This window comes from Dipteris shenzhenensis, chromosome 16, assembly GCF_047967505.1.
Source record: "Dipteris shenzhenensis isolate YYH24624 ecotype China chromosome 16, Dip_SZ_1.0, whole genome shotgun sequence".
Classification (NCBI taxonomy): Eukaryota; Viridiplantae; Streptophyta; class Polypodiopsida; order Gleicheniales; family Dipteridaceae; genus Dipteris; species Dipteris shenzhenensis.
The window spans coordinates 473737-496872 of record NC_141611.1 but is presented as its reverse complement, the minus strand read 5'-3'; the positions used below and the strand labels follow the sequence as shown (position 1 = coordinate 496872).

General features: G+C 43.8%; 1 protein-coding gene across 2 annotated transcripts in view; it reads left to right on the top strand.

The window, feature by feature from the left end:
* The first annotated feature begins 4698 nt into the window (after positions 1–4698).
* FTSHI1 (FtsH extracellular protease family) overlaps positions 4699–23136 on the top strand; it is a 108561-nt gene continuing 90123 nt past the window's right edge. Inside the window, exons 1-4 of one of the 2 annotated variants that reach the window (XM_087387157.1) lie at positions 4699–4891; positions 5044–5132; positions 5210–6032; positions 6147–6231. In XM_087387157.1, the coding sequence (XP_087243283.1) occupies positions 4815–4891; positions 5044–5132; positions 5210–6032; positions 6147–6231 (1074 nt within the window). In that variant the 5' untranslated portion in view covers positions 4699–4814. The remainder of the gene's footprint in view (positions 4892–5043; positions 5133–5209; positions 6033–6146; positions 6232–23136) is intronic. The other variant, XM_087387158.1, reaches the window with a different exon arrangement.

Below are 23136 nucleotides of genomic sequence, written 5' to 3'. Positions count from 1 at the left end.
TCGGCATGTGAGTCATCATGGTCAAGACTACACAAGATCTTATTGCAATGCTAAAGCAAGATACCAACTTAACAGTATAGTGGCACCCTTTTGCATAAGGTTTAGTAGTAAGTGACACTCCCTATGTGGACAACTAGTCACATTATGGTGCCATGATGATGGGATCTAGTGCATGGGGTGGACTCCATTTCATGGAAATATTTCGCAACACATAGGATTGTCCAAGTCCTTACGATTTGATGATTATTTATCGGATCACTCTCTGCCTGCTAGCATGCCTCACGAGATTGGGATGCTCTACATGTCCACTAGGTTTTGGTACCCAACACAAAAGGGGATTTGATTTCTAGTTACTTTCATACTGGCTTTAGGAGCCTTGGTGCATCTAGGCAATAATGTGAAGACTTACAAGTAAAGAATGAGATTACTTAAGTTAAACATGTGAGCAAGTTACCAATAATCTTTGAGCATTATCTATGCCCTAATCACTCACATGCACATTAGATAGGATACTACGACCTGTGACCATTGGTCTTAGTTCAAGTAGATTCCATGAGTCTAGCTCAAGTTAAGACCTTAGCAAGTCTAGGGTATGATGAAATGTTCTCGTGCTAATTGTGAATTAGATGTTCTAAGTCGAATTGTGCATTAATTATGTGCACAGGTAGAGGGGTCATGGGTTTTGAGCCAAGAAATTCACAAGTTAGCAGCAGGCCAAATTGTGATCTACTAGGAGCATGCCTAGATTGATTGTAATTTGATCCAGCATCCTATTTTTATGTTTTGGTCACATGCATGCATTATAAAGTATTGTGATTTGATAGATTCCTCTTTCTATTGACATTTTTCATGACCCGCACAGTTTTCTACTCATAAGTTAACGATTTCATGTCAAAAAAAATTCTGATAATCCTTGCATTGATAATTACAGAAGCTGAGAAGTTGCTATCAGAGATGGGATTCCATGGAGGACATGTCAAACTTAAGGAGGATAAGAAAATGTCTAGGACAACACAGAATCTTCCTGCAAAAGTGTCCATGGATGGAAGGAAGGCAAGGAGATTCCTATCGAACCACAATCTCGACAAAGACAAACATACATTGTCTCAAAGTAGTTTGGGTTGGGAATACTGGAAAGCATTGTGTGAATGCACGACCAATAAGGCTTCTCATTCTCAAGTAGCAACTTTGAGAGATAAAGTATGAACAAAGGTAGATGCATTGATAAAATTGCTTCGCCAAGTTCAAATCGATGAGATGTATTATGAAAGGTTCAGGATGGTTGTGAAAGAGTTTATGCAATTAATGAGTGAAAGCATGGGGGGAGTCACACATTACGCATTACATGGTAATCTTGGTACCATCGTAATATTTAGCAGTTGCTTTATAAACAGTTTTTGTTGCTGAAATGATTCTCATCATGTTTGCAGCATATTCTCTATGCACACGGACCATGGTTTGTACAAAATTGGGGTCCTTTGTCCATTTGGAATACACAAGGCATGGAGAAGTCATCTTGAGTTTTAACTCCATTTGCATTATTCTTGATTGACTATGAGATTGACACTATGGATATTCACTTGTCGAAATTGGATTCCTAACTCTTCTAATGTGGGAAGTGATTGTGACACTGTCTTTGTGGTAGGAGCATGAAAGAAGCATGAGGAATTTTCATTGAGTTTTGGGCATCTAACAATGATTCTAGAGTTATCACAAAGTTTTGGCAAGACAAAGGTCATCTTTTAATGTTGTTCTATTTATGGAAGCATTGTTATTCCTTCCCACAACTATAAAGGGGTAGTTTTTATTTATATATTTGCCTAAGATTACTGAGGTCTCATCCTAACTTCTTGAATATTTTTGTATCAAGATTCAGCCTTATTGAAATATGGAGATGATCATTTTGAAGGATGAGCTCGGATATAAGGGACACACTTGCAATTGAAAATGCTACCTACATTCCTCACTCTCAATTGGGATAGGCCAGTGGGCAAAGAGGCTTTCCAAAAACTATGCGAAAGATGAATGAGGATGAGAGAAATGTGTTTTGTCTCTCAATAGATGTAGGCCTCCTATGGATCATCAAACTAGATGCAATAATGATCTATGACTACGCAATGGGAAGTCCCCCTCTTTGGGTCATAGCTAGACTACTGCCCTTACTACAACAGGCAGCAGCATCATCATCATCATCATCTAGGGGAATTACTTCCAAGTCAAATCCAATCTTGAAGTTGGCAATACCTTTCACAATAGAAACAAGCTTGTCCGATGAAAATGTGGTCTGCCTTACATCCAACCTCCACTATCTCACAACTCTCTTCGTTGATCTAGATTAGGTATCGTACTCCTTACCTTTCATGAAATCCAAGCTAACCAATATTCCTTGCCATGCCTCTTTGCTCATGCCTCTGGCCACCTACATCTAACCCAAGAAACTCTACAATATTATCCCCTCATGCCAAACTTTGTTCCACCTCTTGATAATCCTTCCTTATAGGACTATCAAGCAACTTAAGCCATTTGCCCTTCTCTTCCCCCACTTCCCCATATCAACCCAGCTTGCCTCTTCTCTACTTTTGATATTGCTTCTACCTCTTACCTACCACCCGTAACTTCATCCCCACCTTTAAGACCACATATTCCTTAGACACCCATTGACTTTCCAATGGAAGACGTAGAAGATGACTCAAATTATCGGCTTCATGATCTGGATAATCCAAATAGAATGCTTGCACGAGAGTTGGATACTGATATTGAGTACACAGATAGAATTCTAATGCACAGCAATCCAATTGGAGACTTTTGGAAGTAATACCTTAACAATACCTCAACAACTAGTAAAGAGGAGGATGGAACATCATAGGGATGTCCATCAACATACGCTAAGAGCAAATCACTTAAGCCATCCAAAACAAACTGGAGCCACAACCTGCATGGAGGAGAGCCAAGCTACTCCAAGAAAGATAACTAATTGAGTATCTCAAAGCACCATCTTCCTAGATGCATCCCATCGTTATAGGTGGGAGGCTAGTAAACATAATCCAAACAAGGAAGATGCACCTCCAAACTGGCCCATAATTCATAAATACTCCATGATGGAATGGACAATACTGGAAACACTCATAAAATCCTTGGACATATATGCATCACAAATGCAAGGTAGCCATGATAAAGCACTCAAGGATCGTGCCAAATATAGGACAACGTTAGCAATAATCTTGGAAGTGTCCCTCACAATTAATCAACATCTTCCCATGCTCAGTTCAATCCAAGTGAAAAGATGAATGCTCAAAGTACTAGTCACCTCTTACAATGTGCCATATCACTTGAAGGGCGATACATTTGTCTATTTGAAGAAATGGTTGGTACTACCTTCATAGAGACTTTGTAATAACACTATGGATTTCAAGAACTATAAGAAAAGAATTGCCTACAATGAAATTCATTGTCGTCACCGACACCAATGTTACCACAACTGCTTGGTAATGCATACCATCTCACAGTGTTGACTACATAATCAAACATAACCCGAGGACGAGTAATCAAATTGGTCTAGAGGAGTTGTTAACTCTATGGTAGCAAGGATCAAAAGTACAGTCAAGAGCAATCAATATAAGATCATTGTGTGTGTGGAGTAGCTTGTAGTATCTTGAGCTTGAAAGATGGTTTGATGAATCTAGTAGAATGGGGTAACCAAAAGATCTTATAGTAGTTGCAAAATCAAAATCTAGAGAGAGAAAGACTAAAATCCTACACTTTTTGAGGTCCCCTACAAAAAGCATAGAGACCCCAAGAGGTGCCCTACAAAAAGTGTAGAGACTCCTACCTAAGAGGTCTCCTACAAAAGAGGTCCCACCCGGAAGTCCCCTACAAATTGTGAAGAGACCCCAAGAGGTCCCCTACAAGCTGTGTAGAGACTAAAATGTATTGGAAAACGCTTTGGTTTATGATTATCTCGAATAGATAAATAAAAACTATGGAAAAGGAGATTCTCGAAACTAGCAATTTATACAAAGACCGAGGGGCTGTTGCTTGGAGCATTACAAGATTATACAAGAAGAAAACTTGGCAAAGGTGAGAGAAAGTCCAAACTTTAATATAGGAATTTCTCACTAGAAACCCACACACTGTTATGTAGTGAACAAAGTAATCAATTTTCCAAGTTACCAGTGGAATAGCTTGTTTGCCCCCCATACACATAACATGAAATCTATTTCTCCAATACACTTGAGGAAGGGTTTTTTCCTTTGTGTTTTATAGATTTACTACAGAAAGCACATTGCCTTTACATGCACACTTTGTGTGGTTATATAGTTGTGTGTGTGCATGCGCATCCGTGTGCTCAAAATAATAAAGCATATAAACACTTTTCTCTTTTTTAATTACCCTTAATTTGTGATTTGGTAACCTAATTTTGGTGCTTTTATTATGCATGTTCTTGAGCTTGAGGGAGAGATTGGACATCAAAGGAGATTCGACACAAATGACAAATGACAAGTCCATTATGACCCAATATCCCCCATAATACTAAATTCAAAGATCCAATTTATAACACAAATGACAAGTCCGTTAGGACTCAATATACCTCATAATACTAAATTCGAAGATCCAATTTAATAAGCTCATTTGGTTAACGTGGGTGTGAGGCAAACTATCGTTTACGTAATAATTCACGTACACATTTTAAAACTATAAAGCACTCTCCATGAGGGAGGGAAAGCTATGAGCTTCAAACGTAAAAATTGCTGCCTACGCATATTAGTTCCTTTTATACATGCGATTATTCTATCCTCAACGAGACCAGCAATTTTATGCACGACTCAGTTCGGAGATCTAGAGCTCCCGTTGATAGATTTCATGCTCTTCATTGTCGGAGTAAGAGCTCCAGGTCTCAGTCTTATGGCTTCTTAAATATTCTTCTCAAGCATAGTTATTCCATATATAATACTCTATTCTATATCATCTTTCAATCAAATTGTTGTATCTGGTAAAGTGCATGGGATGCTCTGAATAATGCTGTTAGCTGGCTCCGTGATTCAGGCTAGCTTTGCTGAGAAGTATGCAAGGCAGCAGTTCTGTTCCGTGTGGGGTAAACATCAAAGGAATCCCGCACAGTGCCGCAATGAAAGGTATGTGCGAAAAATTATGTGGTAGCTATTGCTTAGTAGCGTCAAAGGATACTCTGATTCAAATGCTTGCTATGCAGGAGAAAGAGAAGCATACTGTATTTCTGTGAGAAGAATTTCAGGCCTTCAGTCAAACTTTTGCCCAAGCTTCGAAGGGTTGAGATGTTGCGGTAATCTTTTCCAAGCACGCGTTAGAAATGACTGCAAACAGTCGCATCATTTTTTCACGGCTCATGCAGAACATTCTTCAGGCGTTTCTCAAGTTTCAACAGAAGAAAATAATGCACCACGCGGGAAACAAGGGCCATCACAAGACGATTCCCTTAGGATTTTCCTAGAAGAGGGGCAGGGGGGTATGGATTTTGCAAGTCAAGTGTTACGGGATAATCCAAGTCAAGTGGAACCTAAGTATTTGATTGGAGATAAGCTTTACACGTTGAGGGAGAAGGACCTCTTGAGAGCGCCTTTCTGGAAGAAGGTTTTGTCTGCACTGGACCCACAAAAGCGTATTGGATTGGTAAGCAACAGGGAAAAGAAATCACGTAGACAGTCGATTGAAATCAGAGGGGAACAAGAAGAAGCAGGGAGTTTTGATAGCAACGATAAACCCAAAGATCCAGTCAAGTCTGTGTACTTGTCAGATCTTCTTCGAGAATACAAAGGTGAATTATATGTACCTGAGGAGGCTTTTAAGAAACCTTCCTCTGAATTGGATAATTTCAACAGCAGTCTACTCACTCTGCCAAGAATTACATTTGAGGATTTTTTGAAGGCTGTGAAAGCAAAGCAGGTTCGTCGATTGACTTCTCGAGGTGTTTTAGACTCAAGCAAGTACTCTTATCATGATTTCATTGTAGACCTAAAAAGCATTCCAGGAGATGAGAGTCTACACACAAGAAAATGGTACCTTCTCCTCATCTCTTTTATCGATGCTTCTCATGTGTTCTCTCCGTTCACAGACATGAAATAAAGGAGTCAGAAATTTACCTTAAGGCACTTCTTACTGCATGTGATCAGGGCTATGCATTTGACAGAAAAGGAAGCACAGATTGCTCTTAAAGAATATTCGGGACCACAGGTGGAGATAGAGACACAGTACACGGTGAGTCTGCCTTCATGTGTTTTTGTTGTGGCTTGCATCATACTAAACATTGTGTCAAGGAATGCCAATACAATTCCTGGTAAATTTTTTTCTCGAAATGTTATGCAGAGAATCATTTTTTTGTGTGATTCTAGGAATTCTGCTTTGATTAAGCCATACACAGGATGCTGTTTCTGGTTTGCACATTGAAATAACATTGCCCTGCTAGCTTTTTAATTCCAAACCATGCCATTAGTTGCTTTGACTGTTGAATGAGTGGCTACTGTACATTACAGTTCTACCTTTCTTGTTGAAAAGTAATGTCTTTGGGAGTTAGAAAGTAACATTACCTATGATGCACATTGGACCTTTCGTTATGTTCAGATTTCGTTTCTGTTGATAAGAGTTGCACCTTCTCATTTCCACGTTTCTTTGAATTTTTCAAGAACTGCAAGTCGAATGAGTCAGTCACTGAAGCATAAACCTCAGGTTAGTGCTCCTTGTTAGTATCTCTGTCCCTAGTCTAACAATATCTTTTTTTTTTTTTTCATGAAAAAGACTTCTATTAAGTAAGAGAAAAAACCCGCGAGAGCAAGCTCAAAGCGGAATACAGCATGAAATCATGAGGATAAATAAAAAACCCCCTCAGAGTGAGGTGGAAAACAACCAAGGCTGAGGCTGAAAGTGCCACCTCAACCCTGTAGAAGTTTCAGAGAAGAAAGGAGAATCCTTCCATTCCCTGAAGAAAGAAGCCCTCCTAGCTGAGGCTGCACGGGAGTCCCCTTGCATACCCGTCCATACGGCCATCAAAGTATGTACGATGTCTGTCCAGATACTAGCCAATGTGTGCGAGGGATGAACCTGAGTACCCTCCAAAGCCTCTGTGCATCTGGCTCTCCAGATATGCCAGGATGCTATGCTCGCTAGAATCTCCCAAGAAGTATCCACAGAGGCATGTACAGCTGTAAAAGGAAGGCTTACAATCGCTCCATGAGATCCATCTGCATGTAGTGTTCTAGCCCTCTAGAATTGTACAATACACACTAGAGGAGGTAGAACAAACACCAACATCAAGGTCATGGATATAGCATCTAATCGACTTAGTAGGGGTGCATTAGAGAAGTAGAGTAGGTGGAGATAGAGGTAGCGAAAGCATGATTCTCATAGGCACCGATAACAATAGTAGCCTTAAGCCTATGTGGAGAGATATAAACCATCTTTTAGCATAAAGGATGTTGGTTCATACAAAGTTTTGGGCTCCCCCATTACCATTGAGATCCTCAATAGAGGTGCACCACAAAAGGAGAGAGCAGTGGATTAGGGCAACATTCTATGGCATTAGATCTAGCATGAAGGGATAGCACCCTGTTATCCATATAGAGTGGTTTTGAGTGCACTATTTTATGGCACACAATTGCTCTATGACAGTCATCTGTAGGTTGTGTTCTAGGCCTTCAAAAGCATACAACAAATTGCAGAGGAGATGGAGCAAATAACAGTAGTAAGGCAATAGATATAGCATTTTCTCTAGCTAGTAGCTCGAGTACATTAGAGAACAGGGAAGGTGGAGAGGGAGGCAATAGTAGGGTGTATCAGAGGGTGGAGAGCTCATCCAATGAGCAAACCATCCTGTGGTTGAAGGGCACTGGTTGGTACAAATCTTTGATCTCCCCCATTTCTATTGAAGTCCCAATAAAGGTGTACCACAAAAGGACAGAGAAGTGGATTAACATTGTATGGCCTAGGATTTAGCACTAGTTGATACTTGCTATCCACATAGTGTGGTAGAAAGGATGTTTGGGCTCCCCCATTGCCATTGAAGTTCCCAATAGAGGCACACCATAGAAAGATAGAGTAGTGGATTAGGGCAACATTGTGCGACATCATATCTAGAATGAGTAGATTGTTGATATATTGAGCTCCACTCATGATATGCCAAGGTGACCGTTGTGCATTTATGTCACCAACTTGTTAGCTGCAGATGCGATTGGTACACCGCCCATGAATAATAGTTGGATGACAGCTATCTTTATGTACTCTAGTTAGTGGCTCAGTTAGTATGCCACCTTAGCTGAGTTTGATTTGAGACCCACATATAGGGTCCACCTATTCTTTTGTAATAAGAGTTCTTTTGGCTTTCACAACTAAGCAGAGGAAAACTATTTTCAGCCTCCACCTTTGTGTATATTCCCCCATTGTGTATGTGAGAAAGCTGCAAGTGAGACTCCTTCCTTCTCTCCCACTAAGAGTAGAGAAAAAGTGTTTATTGACTCTACCACCCATCTGAATCCAGAAGGACTCTCGTGCATGAAAGGCATACTCTGCTCTCTGATCAAGCCTCTGATCAAGCATCTCTGATCAAGCAATAATTGCAGATGAGCCCTTGCTGCAGCAAGGCGCTCCTGAATCCAAGCATCTGAAGGCCGTTTCTGCTCTTCCCTCTACAAAGCTGCCAACTGCTGGCGAACACCAATCTCACGTCTGAGAATATCTCATCACCTGGTACAAGCAACTGAGCGGTAGAAGTCGCTAATACCAAAAAGGGCAGCGGCTACATGTGATGGATATGGCTGCCCACCCTGGACATGAGCAACCCATGTCTGCAGGGCTGCCTTTGTAAGGTCCTTCTCTGTGTAAAAGGCATCTGGAATCCTGATGTTGGCAGACCGGCCTCTCAAGTGAGGCTCTGAGATAGCCAGCACAACAGGGAAGTGGTCTGAAGTGGAAACCCCAGCAGCAATGCATACCGATCCACCTCTGTCGAGTGCCCAGTCATCTACATAGAATCTGTCAATGCGTGCATGAATAGGCATCTGTTGCCTCCTGTTCGACCAAGAGAACAGGAGGGACTGTGGCTGAATAAGAAAGGCATCATCACACCAAGTATCTCTGCCACAGAAGTGAAAAAGGAAGGCATCCCAAGCTGCTCTCTCCAAAGAGTGAAGTTCGCCTTCTCTACCTCCTTTTTTGTCTGACGGTAACTTGACCATGTTAAAGTCACCTCCAATCACCCATGAATCCACAATGGGGGCCCAGGAGAGCAAAGTCTTCCACATAAGGACACGTTCCCCTCTAATGTTGGAGGCATACAGGTTAAGGAAACCAACCTTACGCCCTCCAATCAAAAGAATAATCCACTGAGCTCTAGAGGGAATAATGACTCCGTGCCCAACAACTAAGGGGAGAACCGACTGCGAAACTGAAATAGAAGTGCCCTCCCTGGTGCCCAAGGCAGGCGCCCAAAAAGTATGGCCAGAAAGCAACTTGCCTGACTTGGCACAATCTCTAGAATCCAGCTTGTGCTCTTGAATAAATAATATATCAATGGAACCCCCAGTAATACCTGGATGAAGCTGATCTCGGATCAGCTGTCTACGGCGGCGATGTGGGACGCCACCTAGGCCCTGTATGTTCCAACTAATAATCCTCATCGACGGGAGGATGTAGAGTGGAACACCTTACCCGACCTAGTGGCGGAAACAAACCCCTCAACAGGGGAAGACCTCTTGCTCGAGGAGGGAGGGATGGAACCAAGTGGTGGAAACTCAACAGGGGAAAGAACCCTGGCACCTGAAGAAGAAGTCCTGTCAACAGGAAACCCAATCATTGGCTCCCCAAAAGTAGCGGGCACAAACTCCTCCTCTGGGAAATTTGAACCCTCTGCCAGGGCTGAAAACGAGTTCCTGTGGAGCAAGCCAGACACCGGAGTGCGAAGGATCCCTTGTAAGGGAAGAGGATCAATAGTGTAAGCTATCCCCTTCCCCCTATCCAAGGGAGGAAGTGAGGAATGCTCTCTATCCTGTGTTTGCCCAGCCGCGGAGACCTCTCTTGCCTCAAGAAGAGCATCTGGCACCACTGGATCTAGGGAAGAAGCTGCAACCGGGGAGGAGGTCGAAGCTTCAGCTTCTCGGACTGTGCATGGTGAGACTGGAGGGATAGCTCGAGGTGAAGCAGAGTCCACTAAAGTACCCTCGTGAACTGAAGGAGGGATTTGCACACGTACCGGAACCCACTGGAGAGCGTCGCGTGTTCGTGAGGTAGGTGGGGGTTGAGGAGCAGGTGAAGGATCTGTACCACCCCCCTGTCGAGGCCGAGGAGCAGGTGCTGGACCTGTACTACCACCAATCTGAGGAGGACCGCCATACGAAGGTCGAGGAGCAGGTGCTGGACCTGTACCACCCCTCTGTCGAGGCCGAGGAGCAAGTGCTGGACCTATACCACCCCCCTGTCCCCCCTGTCGAGGCCATGGGGCGGTAGCTGTACCAGAGGGCCTCTTGGGCCTTTTCTTCTTCCTGGGGCAATCCCTGGCAAAGTGTCCAGAGGTCCTGCAAATCCTGCACTGGTCCTGTCTGCGTGAAATCTCTACTCTCTGGTGAAAAAAGGAACCATCCGGGCGCTGGATCATAACATGATTCATCTTGAGGTTAGGATCCTTGCAAAGGACCCTAACTCTAGGAACCCCATCAGCCTTGGTTGCCTCTGCAGCAGTCAATGGCAACCCAGGGAGGGGTGGGATCTCAGCAACTGCGCCAAAATGCTCCCCAATAACAGAAAGAAGTCGATGGTAAACCTGGGGAAGCCCGGGGAATCTGATGAAGAGTGAGAAGATTTTCTTATCTGCCTCCACTGGGTCGAAACCAATATGAAAGGCTTCAAAGAAGATCTTCCTGTGTCCCAGGTGTAAAAACTCAGCCTTGAGCACAGTGCTCGCAGCCTCTGGAGTGTCAAAAACAACCTGGAAAAGAGTGTCAAAAACAACCTGGAAAAAACATCGTCCCAGAAGACGGACATCTAACAATCGTGGAGTGAGGTCTGGGGGGAGAGCCGCAAGCATCCAGTCTCTGGCTTGGGATTTGGAGGGGTGAGACCCGAAGATGCGTGCTAGCAACGTGGTAGAGCATCTACATCGTTCTTGAGCTGCTGCAACTCGTCTTTAGAAAAGGTAATAGTTTTCGTGGCCGGTGGAGGTGGAGTAGGATTGGCTGACGGAGTATCCATCGCCAATCGAGGTGAGGAGGCCGACTCTAACAAATTAAAGGCTCCTTCCGCTCCAAAAAAAGCTGCGGGAGAAAAGGGGGACAGAAAAAAGGAAAAGGAGGCGAGGAGGGAGCAGGGGGAAGGGGAGAGAAGGGGAGGGGTGAAGGGGAGAGGCTGAGAGGCTGAAGGGGAAAGGGGCAGGCTGAGAGGGAGGGAGGGGGCAGGCTAGGAATAGGAAAGGGAGAGGAAGGAGAAGCTGGAAGGGGGCGGGCTGGGAGGAGGAGGGCTGAGAGGGAGAGGAGAGGAAGGAGAGGGAGAGGTAGAGGAAGGAGAGGGAGAGGAAGGAGAGGGAGGGGCAGGGAGGGGGCGAGGCAGGCTGAGAGGGGGAGGAGAGGAAGCGGGGAGGGAAGGGAAGGGGGAGGAGAGGGAGAGGAGGGGGCGGGCTGAGAGGCAGAGAGGGGGCTGAGAGGCAGGGAGGGGGCGGGGGAGCAAGCAGGGAGGGGGTGGAGAGGCAGGGAGGGGGCGGGGGAGCAGGGGGCAGGCTGAGAGGCAGGGAGGGGGCGGGGGAGCAGCAGGCAGGGAGGGGGCGGGGGAGCAGGGGGGCAGGCTGAGAGGCAGGGAGGGGGCGGAGAGGCAGAGAGGGGGCGGGGGAGTAGGCAGGGAGGGGGCGAGGGAGCAGGCAGGGGGAGGGGGCGGGGGAGCAGGCTGAGAGGGGGAGCAGGCTGAAAGGAGAGGAAGCAGGAAGGGGCGGGCTGAAGGGGAGGAGGGGAAGGGAGGGAGCGGCTGAGGGAGAGGGAGGGGCTGAGGGCAAGGGAGAGAGGGAGGGACGGGCTGAGGGAGAGGGTGCAGCAAGGGAACGGGGAGGAGCAGCAGCTCAGGATCGTCTGCAGTCTAACAATATCTCATTCCCACGTTTCTTTGAAATGCAAATAACAATAGCTCCTAGATTTACAAGCGCTGCAAGTCTAATGAGTCACTCACGGAAGCATAAACCTCAGGTTAGTGCTCCTTGTCAGTATCTCTGTCCCTATTCAAGTCCCCCAAATTTGGTTGATTGTCTTTCTAGTGTGTTAAATACTTACTCTGAGTGATGTTGTTCAAGGGACAACGGCAGAAAAAAGTAGCCAACCTTGGGTATATGAATATGGAAATGATTTGAATTACACAGGAAAACCACAAACCAACCTTATACAATTTCTTTGAAGTGGTCCCCCTATACAGAAGCTGGTGGATTCTTGATGCTTTTTAGCCCATCAAAGGGAGGAGAAAAAGAGGAGGTTTGCTTAGGTGAACGAGATGTTTGGAGAGACCCAGCTGCTGATCGCCTGTGTAATTCAGTTTCAATATAGTCTCAAGTTACAGGACTCCAAGAACTGCCACTGTAAATATGAATGTAGCTGGCTAAGAGGATGTGTAGAGCGAGCTCTCTTGGCCTTGCTAACGCTACATAGAATTATTGGCTGTGCAGGCCAAGCGTTGCCAGGCCTGCTGGAAAAGTGAGTGATGAACTATGGATTAGTTCATGCTTAGGGTGATTTTTTAAGGATATAGAAACTGAGGGTCCTTGGTTGACCACCTATGACATTATGTCATTGGTGTAAGGGTAGAGATTTTCAAGGGGCCACATGAGATGGCATAGTTCACATGCATTGACCATGGATGGAGGGGATGTGTGTCACATGGCACCATTCTGCTGGTCTAGCTTTGGTTGCTTTGCAAGGTGTCACATAGCTAGGGCAGCCAGTATTGCATCCATGCATGCGTTACTGCATTGTGATTGGGGTCATAGTGTCAAGATGTTTGACCCCGTGTTGGGAAAAGTGATGAACTTTTGGGCTTATTTCACTAAATTACTGGATTAATAAAGGTAAAAAGAGTGGTAGGTAGACCTTAGGTCCTAGGATAGGACATCCATGATGGTATGTCATGGACAGGGGTTATAGATTTTTTAAGGGGCCACATGATGTGGCAAGCCCCACATACATCCATAAAGAATGAAGGGGGATTGGTTGCCACATGGTTACCATTCTATTGGTCTGTCTCTTGTAGCCTTGCCATGTGTCACACAGACATTCAATTACCATCTCACTCACTCTAGGGTAGCCAATCAGATGCAAGTATTGCATCTGGTGCATGTATTTACCACTACACTGTGTCAGTGAACCACATAGGATGGGGCTGAAGCTCTGATTTCCTTTTACACGTGCCACACTCAATCAATCTGTATGATACAGCTGATAGTGACAAGTGAGAATAGTGAACGCCCTCCTTTTGAGTATGGCAAGTTGGATGGAACCAACTATGGCATATTAAAATGTAAGCTTGACAATGTTCTCGAAGTGAGAAGGTTGTGGGGTATAGTTGATGGAATTGAGAAGAGGCCTAAGGAAAACTTGAGTATTTTTCATGAAGCATCAATAGGCTTACACTCTTATAAACTTAGGACAGTATAATTCCTATGGTTAGAAATCTGAAAACGCCAATTGAATCTTGGAAAACACTTCAATCTTTATTGTAGATGACATCTCAACCAAGTAAAGAACCTACTAGATCAGCTGTTGATGCATGGTGAGAAGATGCTACTTTAACAAATAGTTGATCTTCTTTTCAATAGCTTGGACAAGTTTGTCACTACGCAACTATATGGTTACTTCTTTGTTGAGGAAACAAAAAGACAAAGCAGACAAATACATAGTTAGGATGATAAAGCATTATTGGCAAAAAACAGAAAACAATATTTGAAATGTTGATTTAGTTCTAAACTGAAACAACATATTAGTTCTAATTTTCAGCACAATGACAAGGCTAATCATGAATATAAAGTATCCCACAGGAAGGATCCTTGCGATTACAGTGGGAAGGCTGGCAATTTTGCTTCTGAGTGTAGGAAAAGGCAGATATAGGTAAATGCAACTCTAAACCAAGCGGTAAAGACTCAATGAATCTTACAACATAAAGTTCTATGGCATGAAAGATTTGTTCACGGAAAGGTTGTGTAAATAGCCTACCTCGTCTTTAGCATTAGGATGTAGCATTAGGAAACACAATTGTGAAAAATTTCCAAAGAAAGCTTCAAGGATGAATGACATCCTTGGACTGATAGATTCTGATCTATGTAGTTTAATAAAATTTAGATCTACAGTATACTTTCAGACTTTCATGATGCCTTTACCATCTTCAGTATGGCTTACTTTTATTGTCTTCAGTATAGTTTGTTTACACCATCTATAGTATTCTGATGGATCTGCAACAGCCCCTTCTGCAGCAGCTCCTTCTGTAGCAGCCCCTTCTGCAGCAGACCTCTTACGAGTTGTTTTCCCACAGTGCATACAGTCCTGCAGCAGCACACTCCCTATGTGATCGTACAATCTCCCAACAGCTACTAAACTTCGAGGCATATCTGCAGCAGATTTACATTGTTTTCTGGATAGCTTTTGAATTTGCATCAGGGAACTAGAAGCACACAGTTATGTTAAATCTGAATCTACTTTTCAAGGGTTACTTCAACCTTTACCATTTGAAGTAACTTCAAGAGCCTCAAGGGATACTTCAACTTTACCGCTTCCTCAGGCACCATGGGAAATATATTGCTATGGACTTTGTCATAGGTTCTCCCAGGTGACAACAAGTACAAGATATGATCTGGACAGTGATTGATAGGTCCACCAAACAAGCACATTTCATTCCTGGTAAGAAGATGTTGAGAGTGGGGTAACACTCTTCATTAAGCATATATTTGTTCATCATGGTGTACCCAAATTAAATGTTTCTGATCGGGATAGCAACTTCGCAAGTAAATTTGGCAAGCATTGTTAGACATGTTGGGGTAAAGGCTCTATGGCCACCCAAGTACAGTTAGTACACTTAGTACTTTATTTGTTAAGTACACTAAGTACACCGTACTTAGTGTTGTAACCTTATCCTTTCATATAAAAGCTTCACTGTGTGCTAGGGGAGGTACACACATACATTTTATCCCCACACTTCTAGTGTCTTATCCTGCTTGTGTGTGTCGGTGTGCTCTCACTCTCTCCCTTCCACAACCGAGCCTATTCGTGGGTGTGCCCAAACGTGGGTCTTACCAGCAGCCAAGGAGCACCAACAGCCATCGCTAGGCAGCGGCGACAGCAGCGACAGCCTGCAAGAAAGCGCCCGTACCAGCCTCGATAGCTGCTTCCTCGTCGATAGCTGCTCCTGCACTCCTCGCCCCCTACCAGCTTCGTCGATAGCTGCTCTTGCTCTCCTCGCCTACCAGCCTCGTCGATGAGCCATCGCTAGGCACAGCCATCGTCAGCGCACCTTCAGCTGCTAGCGCTACGCTAGCAGCCCTTGAGGCCATTCGTCGCCAGGGCCAAGGCCATCGGCGACGCCAGCGCCAAGGCTATTGGTGTCGCCAGCGCCAAGGCCACCGACGCCAGCGGCCAGCAGGCCACCAGCGACGCCATCGGCGCCACCAGCAGCCATCGACGCCAGCCAGCGGCCAGCGGCCACCAGCGACGCCAGCGTTGCCACCAGCGCCATAGTATTGTAGGTCCTCGCCATCGCCACAGGTGCAGGCCATCGCCACAGGTGCAGGTCCTCGCCACAGGTGCAGGTCCTCGCCATCGCCATCGCCGGAGAACTCGGAGATGTTCATGATCATATAGCATTCCGCTTCACCCGTTTTTTTTTTTTTTTGGGTTCCTTCTGTTGTCAGTGAGGTAGATCTGCAGATCTATGCCTCCTATGTGAGAGAAATTCTCATTTTTGAATTGTGGAATCAAAGGGCTTTTGTAGCCACAGCCAAGCATTGGCTTATACACGCACTTATTTGCGTATATCCTCCTGATTGGAGTTGATTTGTGCAAGGATTTGATGCATTTTATGACTTACGGGACAGTGGCAGATGCATATGAATTGGGGCTTTTGACATTGTTATGCATATCAGTGTTGGGGGAAACACCTGGATGCTTTATGTGATCAGTGGAGCTTTGGGAAAGCTGTGTATGCACTAAAATCTTCAAAATTGGCTTCTAGTCAAGGGGCTTTTGCCTCATTCAAGTTCTAAACTGTGTAACACAGTTATAGAGGCAAGAGAAAGTCTAAGTGCATAAAACAGTGCTGTTTTCACTGTTACAGCAGGGACATACATTGTGTCAAATCAAGGTACTGCTGTACTGTACTACAGAGCATCAATTAATGCATCAAGTATTGCTTTTCTGGATCTGCAGCCGGCAGGAAACAAACAGTATTTACTGTTAAGTGGGAGAAAATTGCAGGAATTAACTTTTGAGCACAACTACAAGTGCATCTGTGCACTTAGTTTGGAGGGAGTCAGGCACCCAAGTGTGGGTTATATTTCTTGCTGATTGTAATGGCTTCATCCTCGGAATCTTCTCTTCTCAATATTAAAAAGTTGCAGGGTGCTGCTAACTACCCAATGTGGAAAAAGTCTCGCTCTATGATGTCACATGCTGCTTTACCTCATGGATTTTGGGCTGAAGCTGTAAAAACAGCAGTACACCTCATCAATAGGTCACCAAATAAAAGACTAGATGGCAGAGTGCCAGAGGAGCTTTGGACAGGAAAACCTCCTTCCTATAAGCACTTGAGGGTCTTTGGCTGCACTGCGTACGTGCATATACGTAGAGAAAATCGCAGCAAGCTTGATCCTAAGTCTCTTAAATGCATTTTTCTTGGATATGGTGACAGTGGTGAGATGGGTTACCGCCTATGGGATCCTGTGAATAAGAAGCTCATACGCAGCAATGATGTCTTATTTGATGAGTCATGTATGTTTAAGGCAGCAGATAAGCCTTCTGATGCTTCAGAGGTTGACATTGATGACTCGGGACATCCTGTACAATTCAGGCAGGCTGCAAATCAGCCACAACAGCAACGTAATCAGCCAATGCATGATGCTGCAGTAGGTCCAAATGGACAGCCCGCAGTGGCGGAAGATGTCCTACGGGACATGCCACCTTTGGAAGACCTCCCCGGCATAATTCTGCAGCCTGATCTACCAGAACAGCAACCTGTTTTAGGTGAGCAGCAAGTTGGACAGCAAGACCAATGGGTCCGAAGGTCCACTAGACAAATGAAACCGCTAGACAGATTTGTTCCAGGAGCAGATTTTATTATGCTTATAGATTGTGGAGAACCTTCCTGTTACAAGGAAGCCGTGCAAATGCATGATAAAAGGCTATGGGAACTAGCCATGAAGTCTGAAATGGACAGTCTCCATAAAAATGGTACTTGGGAATTGGTGCAGTTGCCTAAGGGCATGAAAGTACTGCCATGCAAGTGGGTGTATAGATTGAAAGTCACACTTGGAGCTAAGCCAAGGTATAAAGCCAGGTTGGTTGCCAAGGGCTTTAAGCAAGAGTATGGTGTTGATTTTGATGAGATATTTTCTCCAGTGGTTAAGATGACCACACTCAGGATTGTACTTGCTTTGGTTGCATGTGAGAATTTGGAATTATGCCAAATGGATGTGAAGACAGCCTTTCTTCACGGTGATCTTCATGAGGAGATCTACATGCAGCAGCCAGAAGGATTTGCAGTCAAGGGCAAGGAGTCACTTGTATGCAAGCTTAAAAAGAGCCTTTACGGGCTGAAACAGGCACCAAGGGAATGGTATAAGAAATTTGATACCTTCATGAAGTCCCAAGGTTTCAGGAGAAGTGATGACGATCACTGCTTATATACCAAAAGGGCTGCCAATGGCAGCTTAATCATTCTCATTTTATATGTGGATGACATGCTTATTGCTGGTAGAGCTCGTAAGGAGCTTGATGACCTTAAGAAAAGATTGCATGAGGCCTTTGATATGAAGGACCTCGGTGATGCAAATCACATACTGGGAATGCGGATACGGAGAGACAGGGGACAGCGTTTGTTGTATTTGTCTCAGACCGAATATATTGGCAAAGTATTGCACAGGTTTCATATGGAGGGGGGGAAAACCCTTAGTTCTCCATTGCCTCCGTATGTGAAACTCAGTGCAATGGACAGCCCACACTCAGATGCTGATAGGGCTGAAATGGCCAAGATTCCGTATGCTTCAGCTTGTGGCAGTCTCATGTATGCCATGGTTGCTACCAGACCTGATATTGCGTTTGCAGTGGGAGTGGTTAGCAGGTATATGGCAAATCCAGGCAAGAAGCATTGGAATGCAGTGAAAGGTATCATGAGATACCTGAAGGGCACACAGGAGTTGTGCATATGCTTTGGCAAGCGAGATGCAAAGGTGCATGGTCATGTGGATTCAGATTTTGCTGGTCATCTTGATAACCGGAAGTCTACTACCGGTTATGTTTATACATTCACTGGAGGTGCAGTGTCATGGATGTCAAGGATGCAGCAGTGCATAGCCTTGTCTACTACGGAAGCTGAATATATTGCAGCCACAGAGGCATGCAAGGAGGCCTTATGGTTATCTCGGCTAGTGGGAGATTTGGGCATTACAGGTGATATTCCATTGTTGCATTGTGACAGTCAGAGTGCTATTCAGTTGGCACACAATCCTGTCTTTCATGCAAAGACAAAGCACATTGATGTGAAGTATCACTTCATCAGGGAGGTGATAGATGATAAGCTGATTCAGCTTGTCAAGATTCACACAGATGATAATCCAGCAGATCTGTTGACAAAAGGCTTGCCTGCAGAGCGGTTTGCACATTGCCGACAATTGATGGGTATAGGTTGAGCCTCATTTATTTTTACTTGAGGGCATATTGCCTTTAAGTGGGAGGTTGTTGGGGTAAAGGCTCTATGGCCACCCAAGTACAGTTAGTACACTTAGTCCTTTATTTGTTAAGTACACTAAGTACACCGTACTTAGTGTTGTAACCTTATCCTTTCATATAAAAGCTTCACTGTGTGCAAGGGAGGTACACACATACATTTTATCCCCACACTTCTAGTGTCTTATCCTGCTTGTGTGTGTCGGTGTGCTCTCACTCTGTCCCTTCCACAAGACAATGGGAACCTAGTTGGAATTCACATCTTTTTAATGGACAAAACGAAGCCGCAAATGAACTCTTGTTGGAATTACTGTGCTGTCATGTTCATGATCATCCTGGTATGCCTTCTTCTACAGGTAAAGCTCAAGCTGAGGTAGTGTTGGAAGGCTTTGCATTACCTGTGTTGCGTACAAAGGATGAAGTATTTGCTGCAGACTAATTCATTGATGATCATAAATCAGCTTACAATTTTGTGTGCAAACACATCGCTCAAGTTCCAAAGCGCCAAAGAAACTCTGCAAATAAGCGACAGGGTTGCCAAATTTAAGTTCAACAAAGCAAGGCTGAAATCTAAGGTTGGCAATGGGGTTGTCTATGTCATGCTCGCCTTGTGATACTATGGTCCATAACATAAATGAAGTATCTTTTTCTTTGCATCTCCATGTTAGTCTCCTCAAGCGTTATGAGGGATCTATACCATCCAGTGTCATGAATGAAGAGCATCTTGAGATTGTCGATGAAGATGAGGTTGTTGGTCCTGAGCAGATCTTTTATTAATAGGACAAGTGTACACGTAGTGGACGCTTTGAGCATAAGTATCTATTGAAATTTCTGCATTACACCACTATGGATGCAAAGTGGGTGGATTGCCATTATTTGGCTGAGTATCCTCATCTTGTTCACCTTTATTAGGCACCTAGTTGTTGCAAGTTGAGGACAACGGCTTTGGCAATGGAGGGAGTGTAATAGACCTACACTTTTCCTTGACCTCATTTATGGATCATTATTAGATATCCTATTTTCACACGATCGCATGTTTACTGACCACACGTGTTTTTGTGTGTGAGGACTTCACACCGCGGCTCGGTTATCATGTGCAAACCCTGTGTATATGGTTGTTTATGTCACGAATCCTAGCATGAGAGTGCATGAGAGTATGTAGGAGCATGGAGAGGCTAGATTGAGAGGTTGTGCAAGTAGGGAAAGAAGAAAAGAGACGTAGACCACTACTTTCAGCTATACAAAAGCTAGATTCTTTGTATTTCAGTCCTTATCTTGAAATACTCTCTTAGACCTTTTAATATAGACCAAGAGTTCCACCCTTGTGGGTTGGGTGCCACATACTCGTTTACATCTGCTTTCACATACTCGTTTACATCCATAACCACCGAATACACACTTCATGACCCATTTGAGTCCTTCCATGAGAACCATATGCCTTAACTCACCTTAAATTTTCCTAGGGAGGGTTCCAATGATCACGATTCTTAACACCAGCACTTAATGTGACACTGGGAGAGGGTTGCATTGTTTGGTTATATTATCTACACATAGGATCATGCTAACCTAGATTACAAAGGATAATGCCTTCATATCTTAGGCATGCAAGAGATTATGATGGTATTGTGATAATGCCTTCATATCTTAGGCATGCAAGAGATTATGATGGTTTTCGTCCGAGTTGCGGCCTGCTGGTATTGTGATAATTCTTTCTATCTTAAATGGTGCGTTGCCCTATCAGCTAGATTTAGATTTAGATGCTCGTTGGGGAGAGACTAAAATGAAAATGTTTAGACTTCACAAGCAGTTGTAGCTTGAATGAAGAGATTTTGGACTATTTTTTGATTAGCCTTCTCCTTTAGTGCTAGCCTTCATCATGGCTGAGTCTGCCCTTCACCTCCGGAGTGCCGATAGAAACTCAGTATGAAGACTTTGTGTAAATGGATGCTCAAGTATGTGTGGGTGTGTGGATTTGTATGTGTGAGAGCATATTTTTATACTATGGTCTACACCCACTGTTGGGCGCTAATGATGTTAGTGGGGATGTCATAGTAGCTAGTCCCTGCCATGCATGATGGAGTTTATGGTTTTCAACCTTGTGAGTGACTATCATGAGATTGAAACTGCACTATGTTGTGTTTTAGAGGTTGAGTTTGGGAATGTTCCTGGATTCATCTAGGTATATGCTTCTGCCATATTAGCGAACATGCAAATTTCACCTTGTGAAGTTTTCGTCCAAGTTGTGGCCTGCTGGTATTGTGATAATTCTTTCTATCTTAAATGGTGCGTTGCCCTATCAGCTAGATTTAGATTTAGATGCTCATTGGGGAGAGACTAAAATGAAAATGTTTAGACTTCACAAGCAGTTGTAGCTTGAATGAAGAGATTTTGGACTACCTTTTGATTAGCCTTCTCCTTTAGTGCTAGCCTTCATCATGGCTGAGTCTGCCCTTCACCTCCGGAGTGTCGATAGAAACTCAGTACGAAGACTTTGTATAAATGGATGCTCAAGTATGTGTGGGTGTGTGGATTTGTATGTGTGAGAGCATATTTTTATACTATGGTCTACACCCACTGTTGGGCGCTGATGACGTCAGTGGGGATGTCATAGTAGCTAGTCCCTGCTATGCATGATGGAGTTTATGGTTTTCAACCTTGTGAGTGACTACTATGAGATTGAAACTGCACTATGTTGTGTTTTTAGAGGATGAGTTTGGGAATGTGCCTGGATTCATCTAGGTATATGCAAGAGATTATGATGGCTAGAGAAGATTGTGATGGTAATGTGATCACCATATTACTTTCTTCTTTCTTGACACCACATTCGCAGGATAGGTGACCCACTTCTCCGCACTTAGTGCAATGCTTCTTCTTTGGATGGTTGTATGATGGCTAGAGAAGATTATGATGGTAGTGTGGTTACCATATTACTTTCTTCTTTCTTGACACCACATTCGCAGGATAGGCGACCCACTTCTCTGCACTTGGTGCAATGCTTCTTCTTTGGATTCTTGATGTAGTACTTTGACTCAATGTGTCCTTTCTTTTTACAAAAGCACTTCATAGTTTTCGTAGCAATCAAGGATAAGCTCGTGGTCGTGATAGATGCTCCTCCATCTTCTTTGACCCTCTTTTCCTCGTCCAATAACATTCTCACATGAAGGATTGGGAACATTTGTAAGTGTTGTTACCAAGGTAGGATAAATTTTTGAGACAGCCGTAAGTAACACGGTTGTGGCATCTTCTTTATAGTTTTTTGCATTAATTGATGATAGTTGCACTAGAAGCCCTTTCATCTTGGAGATCAATGTCCCTAGATCTTTACCATTTTTACAATCCAAGCCAAAAATTTCAAAATTTAAAGAAAATTTTGAATTCTTACCACGTGCACTATACAACTTTTCTAACTCATCTCACTTGGCTTTTGCAATTTTTGAGCTCACCCTACATGATGGATGAGGCTCTTGTGAAGATACCACATGATGATTGACTCTTTGATCATCTTCCCCCTCTGCAGCTTTATAATACTGCCAAGGACCTTTCTCCATAAGACAGTATTTGAATTCTACTTGCCATGAGTGAAAACTGCTAGAGTCGTGCGTGATTTCTAGTAAATAACTTAATAAACTCAGAATTTTAGAACTTTCATGATTCCACTTAAAAAAAAAACCATGACTATAAATGCATTCACACCACATATATTAACATAGCAACATAAGATAAAAGGAGATAGAGGCAAGTACACCAGCACCCGATTGGGTGAGAATGAGGCGGCTCACCCCAATTTGGTAATCCTAGTTGTATTTGTTTTTTCAATGATGCTTAGCCCATTACAATAGCTATACAGATCTTTGGACAAGACTCTTCTGATATTTACAATCCTAGACTTAGACTCTAGATAGGATTGTAGTGATATAAGACTATTTCAACCTAAAACTGCATATGATCAAAGACCTTCCAAGGAAGTAACTGCCGCTGGCAGCCCTTGGGTGATTCCAGGTGAAGTGAGCCACTCCAATCTCCTTCTTTTATTTGAGAAGGAATGTGTAAAAGAGCAAATGGGTTGGAAGAGAGAAGGAAGAAGAAGGAAAGAGGAGGAGGAGTTGGTTACTGTACCAAGTGGATTGAGGCCTAGGCATTATGAGATAATTCCGCATCAAGTATGACAAAGTTCCTATATAGGAATGTTATCACCCATTTTGGATGCCCTATTGTATTAGTCTCT